The sequence below is a fragment of the Microtus ochrogaster genome, unplaced genomic scaffold, assembly GCF_000317375.1.
Source record: "Microtus ochrogaster isolate Prairie Vole_2 unplaced genomic scaffold, MicOch1.0 UNK108, whole genome shotgun sequence".
NCBI classification, from domain to species: domain Eukaryota; kingdom Metazoa; phylum Chordata; class Mammalia; order Rodentia; family Cricetidae; genus Microtus; species Microtus ochrogaster.
The window spans coordinates 248,071-258,959 of NW_004949206.1; the positions used below are offsets into that span (position 1 = coordinate 248,071).

Below are 10,889 nucleotides of genomic sequence, written 5' to 3' on the forward strand. Positions count from 1 at the left end.
AAGAAGAAAAAGAAGAAGAAACTTAACAGTCTAACAGTCAGTCATAGTCATTCTAATGGCTACCACCACCTCTGCCCACCCTCAAGCTCTCTCCTAGTTAGCTCTAATTGTCAATTGACACACCCTAGAAGTGGCGTAGGATCATCTGAGAGGAAAGACTCCACTAAGGAATTGCCTAGATCAAACTGGGCATGTCTATGGGGGAATTGTCTTAATTTCTTGGTCACTAATTTATGCAGGAGTGCCCAGCCTCCTGCATAAATATCCCTGTGGAATATTACTTTAAACTGTGTGAACATATGTTGCCATAATTGGATTAATAAAGAATCTGACTGGCCAGTAGTTGGACAGGATACCATTAGGTGGGAATACCAGACTAACGACACTGGGAAGAAGAAGGACAGAGTCAGAAGAGTTGCCAGCCAGACACAGAGAGGAAACAGGAGAGAGTCCAAGGTGAAATAGAGGTAATGACATGTGGCAGAATGTAGATTAGTAGAAGTGGGTTAATTTAAGTTGTAAGAGTTAGCTAGTAACAAACCTGAGCTATTGGTCAAGCATTTGTAATTAATATTAAGTCTCTGTGCATTTATTTTGGAGTCAGCATTCCCCAAAAACACTCAACCTACATAGCCCACTGTTGGTGGCACCATCGCTAGACAGGTGGGCCTGGACTGTATAAAAGCGTCAGCTATATATGAGACTGGTGAGTGAACCAACAATCAGTCCTTCCATGGTTTCTGCCTCCCAGTTCCTGCCCTGATTTTCCTCAATAATTGGTTGTTGCCTTGATGTGGAAACTAAATAAACCCTCTTCTCCCCAGGTTGCTTTGGATCAGTGTTTTTATCACAGCGACAGAATGAAAGTAGAACAGATTAGAACTCAAACAAATGTATATCTCTCCAGATAGGACACCGATGACCAAAGAAATGATTCTGGTACTGCTTGTCTCATGGTCTCAGACTTGACCAGGTGTCTTCAAGTGTGTGTGTATGTGTTTGTTCAAATAACTGAAAACATACACAAATGGTAGAATAGCAAGGTGTTTTATTCAGAATCAAAGAAAAATCGCAGGTCAGATGGACTACAAAATCATAGCAGTCTATCCAGCCTAGAGGGCTCAAGAGTCCTTGGTCACTGTCTGGGGCTTCCTTTTGTGAGTCTAGGAGGAGGGACTGGTTGCTAGAGGCAGGATGCAGGAGCCTTTTGGATTTGATTGATAGGCTTAGATATGTAAGCCTTTGTTGCACATATCTTTACCTAAGATGCATCTGGTCATAATCATGCATAGGTATAATACAGTAAAGAGCAATTTCCCCTAAATGTTTGTTCAAAGGATATATTTTTGACTTAGCACTTAGCACCCCAAACTTCTTCAGCCTGTATTGAGCCATTTCATTTAGTTTCAGAATGTTTTTGGTTACAAAAAAAGGTGTCACCACCCCCCAACAGTTCTTAGGGTGGAATGACATAATGCATTGTTTGGACCCTGGTATGTGCATGAAGCAGGGGTCCCAGGTTGATATGTGCATTCTAAGGAAGACAGTGTGTATATTGCTCTAGCCAAGTGGCATGCTAGGTTACTCAGTTAGCCCTACACTTGCCTACCTCGATTCTACCCAAGTCTATCTTGGTAAACCAGTGAGTTGTGCCAGGCGTATAAGGGATTACTATAGGAGCTGGGCTTACACAGTCAGTCACATCAGGAAAAAAAGTGTGCCCCAGGATAAGTCACAACTGATCAAAGCAGCACCCCTGGAACTGCCCACAGCTTGTGCACACTGGAAAGCCTTTTCTCCCCAGCTATGGTGACTGCCTTTATACCCTGGAAGGGGGCCGTTGTGAATATCCTGAGCTGGGAAAGCTTCATGAGCCTTGCAGGTTTCCTTTACTCCCTGAGCCTTGTGTATTTCATCTACTCCCACTTTTTTTTTATATACTCCTCCTCAGCCGGAGGACACAGTCTCTCTCTCACCGAGGTTTCTCTTCTTCCAGGGCTGTGCCTGTGCTATGGAGATGAGGAAGAGAATGGTGAGTTTCCACACGTTCTGTGCGTTCCCTGCTCCACTCTCTGTGACCCTCTCCCTGTGTAGTAGCCGCAGGTGTTCCAGATCTGAGGAGAATGGTTTCCCCAATGTCAGTGCTACACCACTGAAGAGAAAAGTATCCCGGCAGGCAGGAGTCAGGGAATACCCCAAAGTCACCCACACAACAAACCCCACACAAGAGATTTACTGGGACAGACACACGAGAGTGATTGCCTCTGCCAGGATGAGAAGCGGCGAAGAACTAATCAGCAGGCAGGCATTCTATGTAGGGTTTCTTAGAGGGGGTAGCATTTTTCAGGGTGGGGATCCATGGGGTTTCAAGTCCTGAGCTTAGGGCGAGATCAGGAACTGGTGGTTTTCCAAACTCAGGGTTGGTTGGCTCCCAAGTTCAGGAATTGGTGGTTTCCGAGATCAAGGATTGGTTGGTTTTTGAGCTCAGAGATTGGTGGGTTTCTGAAACCCCAAAGTGAGCTTGGGCTTTTTGCCCTACAGTAGCTACTTTTCCTGTTGCTGTGATAAATCCTGATAAAGCAACTTAAGGGAGAAATGACCTGTTTGTCTTACTGTTTGAGGTTGCAGACCCTACTGGTGGGGAGGTCACAGTAACCGAAGCTTGAGGCAACTGGTTATTGCATCCATATTGGAGAAGAAAAGAGTGGGCGGGATAAGACGGCTCAGTAAATAAAGCCAGGTGCTGCCAAGATTGACAACGTGGGAGCCCACATAGTAGAGGAAGAAAATCAACTCCCAGAAGTTGTCCTCTGACACACACACACACACACACACACACACACACACACACACACACTCAAAATAAAATTTTATTTTAAAACTTTTTAAAGAATATTTTATGTATATGCTAGTTTTCACGCATTTGTGTGAACGTACCATTGTGTGCAGTACCCAAGGAAGCCAGAAGAGGTCACTGGATCCCCGGGAACTGGAGTTAGAGGCAACTGAACTGTTGTATACGCTCTGAAATCCAGCCTGGGTCCTCTGCAAGAACAGCTAGTGCTCTCAAACATGGCCCATCTCTCCAGTCCTAAACTTAGAAAGCAAAATATTTTAATCATGTGTATGTGTGTTTGTGTACATGAATTCCGTGCCTTCGGAAGTCAGGGGTGTCAGATGCTCTGGAGCTAGCTAGAGTCACAGCTGGTTGAGAGACGCCTAACATGGGTCCCCTGGGATGCTTGGTCACAGGCTGTCTCTCCAGCCTTAAGAAATGATACTTAAGAACAAGAGAGCAATGAACACTTATGCTCAGTTCACTTTCTCCTTTTAAAAAAATTCTTGCATTTACTTACGTATATGGGTTTGTGGGACATGCACATGTCACAGCATGTATATGGAGGTCAGCTTTCTCCCTTACCAGTGCGGGTCTCAGGAACCAAACTCAGGTTCTCGGCCTTGGCAGTGAGACTTTTAGCAGCTGAGCCCTCCTGCTGGCCCTCTCCATTTTATACAATGCAGGACCACCGTCTAAGGAATGGTGCCACCCATAGTGGATGGGTCTTTCCATGTCAGACTAATCAAGACAGCCTCTCACAAGCACGGGCAAAACACCTGTCTCCCGGGCGATTAAAGACTTCATCAAGTTATAACTGACATTAACCGTCACACCTTTAATCCTTAGAATTCTAAGAGAGGTTTACTGTGATGGAAAGTCAATTAACTCTGAATTCTTTTCAGAGGAACTTCCCAGGCCTTCCATCAGTGCCTGGCCCAGCTCTGTGGTCAGGTGCAAGAGTAACGTCACTCTCCGATGCTGGACTCATTTCCAGAACGTTACAGTTACTCTGGGAAAGATGCACAACTCTGGGTACCAGCAGGAGCTAAGATCAGTGGCAAAGGAGGCTGAGTTCCACCTCACTCATGTGCAGCCTGAAGATGCTGGGGGCTATTTCTGTGCTTACAGGACAGCAGCCTCCCGCAGGTGGTCAGCACGGAGTCAGCACCTACAGCTGGTGGTCACAGGTGAGCCAAGCAGCCTCAGACCTTCTCCTCATACGTTTTGAAATTACACTTTTTTATTTATTGTGTGTGCATGTGTGTACACATGCGTGCCCCAGCCTGTGTGAGGAGGTCGGGGGACAAGTTGTGACACTTGCTTATCTCCTTCCACTGTGTGGGTCTGGGGATCAAACTCAAGTCGTTGCATTTAACAGCCAACAACTTTACCCATCGAGCAAACCCTCAAACTCGTGTGTGTGTGTGTGTGTGTGTGTGTGTGAGAGAGAGATATGGGTGTACATGTGGGCGCAAGGGTACCATGGCACACATGTGGAGATCAGAGGAGAGCCTTGGATGATGGTCTTTCTCCCGCCTTGTTTGAGGCAGAGTCTCCTTTTTGCATTGCTGCTGTGTACCCCGTGCTAGCTGGCCTGAGAGCTTTCAGAGGTCCTTCTGTCTCCACCTCCCACTTCCCTGAGGGGGTGCTGGGACTACCGGTACTACCAGACGTACCAATCCAGTTTTACATAGGCTCTGGGTATCTGAACTCAGGTCTCTAATACTAGGTCCTTTATCCACTAAGTCATTCTCCCAGCCTTGCTTCTTGAGTTTTAAAATATTAATGTTATAATAATTATAAATATAATTAGCTATAATTATATTTTTATAATTGTATATACTTTGTATATTTAACTATTTATATTTATAACTTCATCTGTTTAGTTTTCAAATAATTGTTATAATTATTAATAAATAGATGTGATTGGTTGTATTTATAATAATGACAATGACAAGGTTGGCCTTGGCCCATGCTGTTCTTTAACTCATTATATAGTTAAGGATGGCCTTGAACTCCTGATGCTCTTGTCTTTCCCTCTTAAGTGCTGGCATTATATATGTCCACCATGACTTGTTCTGCTTTTTCAGTCAAATTTATATTATTATGCAACTCTTATACAAAGTGATAGATTTAATGACATTTTCCTTCAAGTATATCATTGCTTGGAATTATTGGCCCCTCGCTAAGTTCCCCTCCCACTCACCCTCTTCCCAAATGGTCAGATCAGTTCCTTTGTGGACATGTTCCTTCTTTTCTAATGGGTCTTGGCTGGAGACTCCAGGAAGCAATAAAGATACAAGTCCTCAGAGGAGACTGGAGATGTGGATGAGGTTCTGGCCAGGGATTTCCAATAGGTCTCGATGATGTAATCCGAGACAAATGCCTCGGAAGAGTGAATTAGTAGGAAATCTGATGTAATGTAAGGTCAGTAGATCAGTAGAAGATGAATACACAATGAACCAGAGGTCACAGCTTGGAAGCAGTAACTTATCACTGGGGGTTTAGAGCTAAATATGAGTACACGGAGTTCTAATGACTGTGAATTAAAATCTATTAGGGCTATAATGTGTAACTGATTTCAAGGCAGTGAGCACATGATTGGAGCATCTGTGATCACAATACTCAGAAAGAGGACAGTCACAAATGAAATCCTAAAAAGAAAATCGTAGATAGTGAGTGATCATGCTTAGTAGTCTATAGCTGTATAGCAAATAACCACAAATTTGGAAGTTCAAAACATCCATTTTATTAGACAGGGTCTAATGTAGACCAGGCTGGCCTTGAACTCCTAATGTAGTCAAGGACAACGTTGATCTTCTAATCCTTTCACCTCTCACTCCCAAGGACTGAGATTGCAGGCATGAACCACCTCACCCAGTTTACATGGTACCAGGAGATCAAACCCAGGATTTTGAGGGTGCTAGGCATGAATCAACCAACTGAACTACATATATCCTTAGCCCCATTAAACATCCATTTACTTGTCTTACAGTTTGAGGGGGTCAGGAGGCAAATGGGTTTCGTTGAGTTTTCTGCTTTGGGTCTCGCAAGGCTACAAGCAAGTTTTCAGGGCTGCATTTTCTTCTGGAAGCTGGATTGGGGAAAAATCTTCTCTTTTGCACTGGTTTAAGGGGGGTTCTTAGATATTAGCATACTGTCGTGGGGAATGACACTCAAACACTCTGCTGTGTTCGCACATTTGTTGGTTAGAAGCAAGGCTGAAGTATCTGCACTCAAGGCCAGAGGCGTCGACAGGAATATGAATACTAGGAGAAGGTACTTGGTGGCGGCTGTCCATCACAGTTCTAGGGGATGAGACATATCCAGTCACACTGACATCTGAAGACGAGCCTTTGTGGGCAGAGAAGAGGAAAAGCCAGTATCAGAAAGCGTGTTTCTGGAATGGAGGAATGAAGTGGAAAGGAGAACAGAGAACGAGGGGGAGTACAGGGAGGGGGTGAGAGGACCTACACCTCGGTCCTGTCCTAGCTTCATTTCTCTTGTTGGGATAAAATCCATGACCAAAACAAAACAACAGCTCAGGGAAGAAAGAGTTTGCTAAAGCTCCAGGTTTCAGCCCATCCTTCAAGGAAATCAAGGCAGGAACTGGAGGCAGCTAGTCATGTTCACAGCCAAGAACTCACAATTCCACAGTCAAGAGCAGAGAGAGAATGGATGCACCCAAGCCTACTGCTCAGCTCGTTTTCTCTACACTGATACAATACAGGATCCAAACATAAGGAATGGCACCACCCACTTTAGGCCGTGTCATTCCTTACCTGTAAATATAATCAAATCCATCCCCACAGGCCAACATGATCTAGACAGTACCACAATACTCACTTCACAGGCCATTCTAGATCGTGCGAAAGCGTCGATTAGAACTAACCATCACAGGTGTTTAAACTGACCATGGATTTTGTTAAACAGAACAAGACTCCACTGGCAGCATTGCAATGGGAGAACAAAGTCATTTATTTATCTGTTGTAACGGTTTTGGGATTTTGGGATGTGGATTAGAAGGACGTAAAATGATGTTACTTACTGTATGTAGTGCTTTGAAGGAAAATGGCTTCCAACAGGAGTGGCACTGGTAGCAAGTGCGCGGCCTTGTTTGAGGAAGTTTGTCCCTGTGAACTCTGGCTTTGAGGTCCCTTTTGCCCAAGCTTCCCTCAGTGTGACAGTCAGCTTCCTGCTGTCTGCAAGATGTAACATTCTCAGCTCCAGCTTGCCTGTCACCATGCTCCCCTTCATGATGATAAAGGACTAAACCTCTGAAACTGTAAGCGAGCCCCCTCAATTAAATGTTTTTTCTTACAAGAATTGCCATGGTCATGGTGTCTCTTCACAGCAATAAAAACCCTAAACTAAAGCTAGGCAGTGGTAGTGCAAGCCTTAATCCCAACACTCAGAGGCAGAGGCAGAAGCAGAGACAGAGGCAGAGACAGAGGCAGAGGCAGGTGGATTTCTGAGTTTGAGGCCAGTCTACAAAGTGAGTTCCGGGACAAACAAGGCTACACAAAGAAACACTGTCTTGAAAAACATACAAAAAAAAAAACTCTTAAACTAAGACACTGTGTTTTAGATAGTGAAATGTTTTCTCTTTAAAAAAAAAAACTCTTAATTGACAAAGATTGTACTCAAGGTGCACATTGCGTAATGATTGTTACAAATTGAATACATTCCTCTACATCCACACTGTACATCAGAGTCCCACAAATTGATAGATGAAAATTTCCCATCTTTTCATTAAGGTCATTCTGGAGAATGACCTATGATAGCTATATTTTCTACTTTGAACGAATGAGTTTATTAAGTAATAAATAGTGAGAGGGAGGTGATAGAGGGAGAGAGAGAATAAATTACTAACATGGGTACTCAATATTGTGGTGGTGCCTGCTTTTAGTCATCACACAGAAGGCAGGCGCATCTCTGTGAGCTCCAGCCCAGCAAGGAGGACACAGTGAGACCATGTCTCAAAAAAAAAAAAAATGGATGAGAGCTGGAAATATGGCTCAGTGGTGAAGAACACTGACTTCTCTTTCAGAAGTCCTAAGTTCAATTCCCAGAACCCACATGGTGGTTCAAAACCATCTATAGTGGTATCTGATGCCCTTTTCTGGGTGTACATACAATAGAACACTTATACATCAAATAAATATGTCTTTAAATTTAAAAGAATGGACACCAAAATATCCAGCAAGGAGCCTTGACTATTCATATCTCAAAGGACCAAAATTCCCCTCACCCCACGGCCCTGCTTGAGCAGGGCTAGACCCCTTATTCAAAAGGTGCCACAGCCACCCAAGACAGTGCCACCAGTTTGATTACTGGGTTTTCTGGCTTCTAGCTCTTATTTTGTTTTTAGTTTCAGGCAGGATTTTGCACGCACTTGAGGCTAGCCTGAAACTTACTGTATCACCAAGGCTGGGCTTTAACTCAAGATCCTCCCACCTCTGGCTGGAGTCCTGAGATTCTCAGAGTGTGCCACCACGCACTGTGTCTGGAGCCTCTTAACCGCTCTGCTAAACTGTTTGGGGAAGCAAACTGATTCTGTGACTCTGTTCTTGGTAAACGATCAAATTTATGACTGTGGGTGAGATGCTCACATGGAATTTTTCCCGTGTGTGAGGCTCTGCCCAGCCCTCTCCAGCTCTTCCGACACGTGTTCTCAGGGACATCTCATGATACAGCTGCCATTTCCGTCTCCGATGTACAGATGGAGTGGGAGGAGGTGGAGGAAATTCCCCCCGACCATCAAACAGCAAACGCATCATCCTTACCACCTTCAGCTGCCTCTGCATCTCTCTTCTCTTTGTCTCCATCTACTTTATCTACAGATGCACTCAGAAAGGTGAGTTAAGAAGAGTTATGTATCCATGCACGGGGGAGGTGGGGGGGGGCAAGAGAATGATTCTGATAAGATGTGGGCGAGGTGGCACATACCTTTAATCTCAGCACTCGGGAGGCAGAGGCAGGCCATCCTGGTTTACACAATCATTTCCAGGTCAGCCAGAGCTACATAGCGACACCCTGTCATTCACACACACACACACACACACACCCCACATACACATACACATACAAACACACACACACATGTAGATGTGTATACATAGATTTATGTGTAAATTCTTCTTCCTGGTATGTTTTATAGGTTTGTCACACAAAGAGCCTCCCAAGAGGTAAATGAATGCACAGTCTTCGGCAAGCTTCATGCCCCACTTCCTTCCACTCCATTCTTCTAAGACCCCATTTAAATATCGCCAATTGCTATCCACCCCCAGCCTATTTCTGCCTCACTTTCCTCTCCATCAAGTCTTCATATCCTATACTTCCACTTTCCATTCATATCCTCTCCCCATCTCCCCCTCCCCCATCCCCCTCTCTCAGAACCAGCCGTTCTGATTTTCCAAGGCAGGAGGAGGCAATAGGTAAGTGATAAGATACCAGAAAAATCATGAGTTTTTCTTTTTAAACAAACAAAGGGATGAGCCCTTGTATATACTGTTGGTGGGGGTGTGAACTAGTGCATCCAGTAGTGGAATTGCAGCAGGAACTAGTGCAGTGTGGAGGTTCCTCAAAAATACTAATACCAGAACAAGCAAACGATCCAGCTACAGCTCTCCCGAGAATTTGCCCACAGGAAAGTCCCCCACACCCCCATATTAACAGTTCAGCCCTAAGTTTCAGTTTCTTCCATGGGTTCATTCCTCCCAGCCTGGCCTGACACCAAGAAAGAGATTCATAAAAAATGCACCCTGGGGGCTGGAGATATGTCTTTGCCTTTAAGAGCAGCCACAGCTCTTACAGAGGACCTGGGTTCCATCCCCAACACCCACATGATGGCTGCCAGCTGTAACTTTAGTTCCAGAAGATCCAATGCTTTCTTCTGGCTTCCATGGGCTCCTGCATACACACACTCAGGAACACACACACACACAAAACGAAATTTTATATATATATATATGTGTGTGTGTGTGTGTATGTGTGTGTATGTGTGTGTGTGTGTGTGTGTGTATGTATATATATTGCCTTTAGTCCCAGCACTCGAGAGGCAGAGGTGAGGTAGGTGGATCTCTAAGTTCAAGGACAGTCTGGTCTACACAAAGAAACCCTATCTCCAGAAACAAGCAAACAAGATGTACCCTGATTTCAACTGCAACCTGGGTATTTGGAGCCTTTCTAGCCCCACAGGTAGAGGGAGGAGTGTGGCCTTAGATGGGTAAGCTACCCCTGAGTTTATTGGGTGTATGCTGTCAGTTAGAGACCCCAGTCTGATTATTTAAATGCATCATTGTAAGGTTTCTCTAGTATGGACTTCTTTGTTTCAGTGACACTGAGAATGATCACATGTGTAAATATGAGCATGAAGCCAGCTGCGCTGAGTGACACCTGGAATCCAACACTCAAGAGATTGAAGCAGAAGACTGTGAATTTGAGGTCAACCTGAGCTGCATACAGAGAGCATATCTCAACAGACACACATAGAGAAGCACACAGGGATGCACACAGACAGACAGACACGCACACACAGACATACACAGAGACAGACACACATATGTACACACAGACACGTGCAAGTGACACACAGACACTCAGATACACACAGACACACACACATGCCTTTCTTCCAATGTTCCGTCACTCGACTTTGCAAGGCATTGTTTTAATATAGGAAGAAATGGAAGTGTGAACATTTGGATCCTCTATATAAATATCCTTAGCTCATGAGCAGATTTTGAATAATTTTCTCTTTTTATGATTTTTTTTGATGTTTGGGGTTTTTTATTGTTGTTGTTTGTTTGTTAAAACAGGTTCTCACTGTGTATCCCTGGCTGGCCTGGAATTTGCTATGTGGATTAGGCTGGCCTTGAACTCACAAAGATCCACCTGCTTCTGCTGGCCAAGTACTGTGATTAAATGTGTGTGCCATCATGCTTGGCCCTTTTTAAAATTTTGTATTTCAAAATAATCCAATCAATGAAAAATACAAAATATGAATGGAAACGCATTGCCTGATATTGTCTAGACAGCGACATTTTGC

General features: G+C 44.3%; 1 protein-coding gene across 1 annotated transcript in view; it reads left to right on the forward strand.

Annotated features, from left to right (window-relative positions):
* The window catches only part of Vstm1 (V-set and transmembrane domain containing 1), a 31,612-nt gene that overhangs the window by 4,437 nt on the left and 16,286 nt on the right, over positions 1-10,889 (forward strand). Inside the window, exons 2-4 of the mRNA XM_013355245.1 lie at positions 1,997-2,032; positions 3,742-4,026; positions 8,562-8,696. Coding sequence (XP_013210699.1) covers positions 1,997-2,032; positions 3,742-4,026; positions 8,562-8,696 — 456 coding nt within the window. The remainder of the gene's footprint in view (positions 1-1,996; positions 2,033-3,741; positions 4,027-8,561; positions 8,697-10,889) is intronic.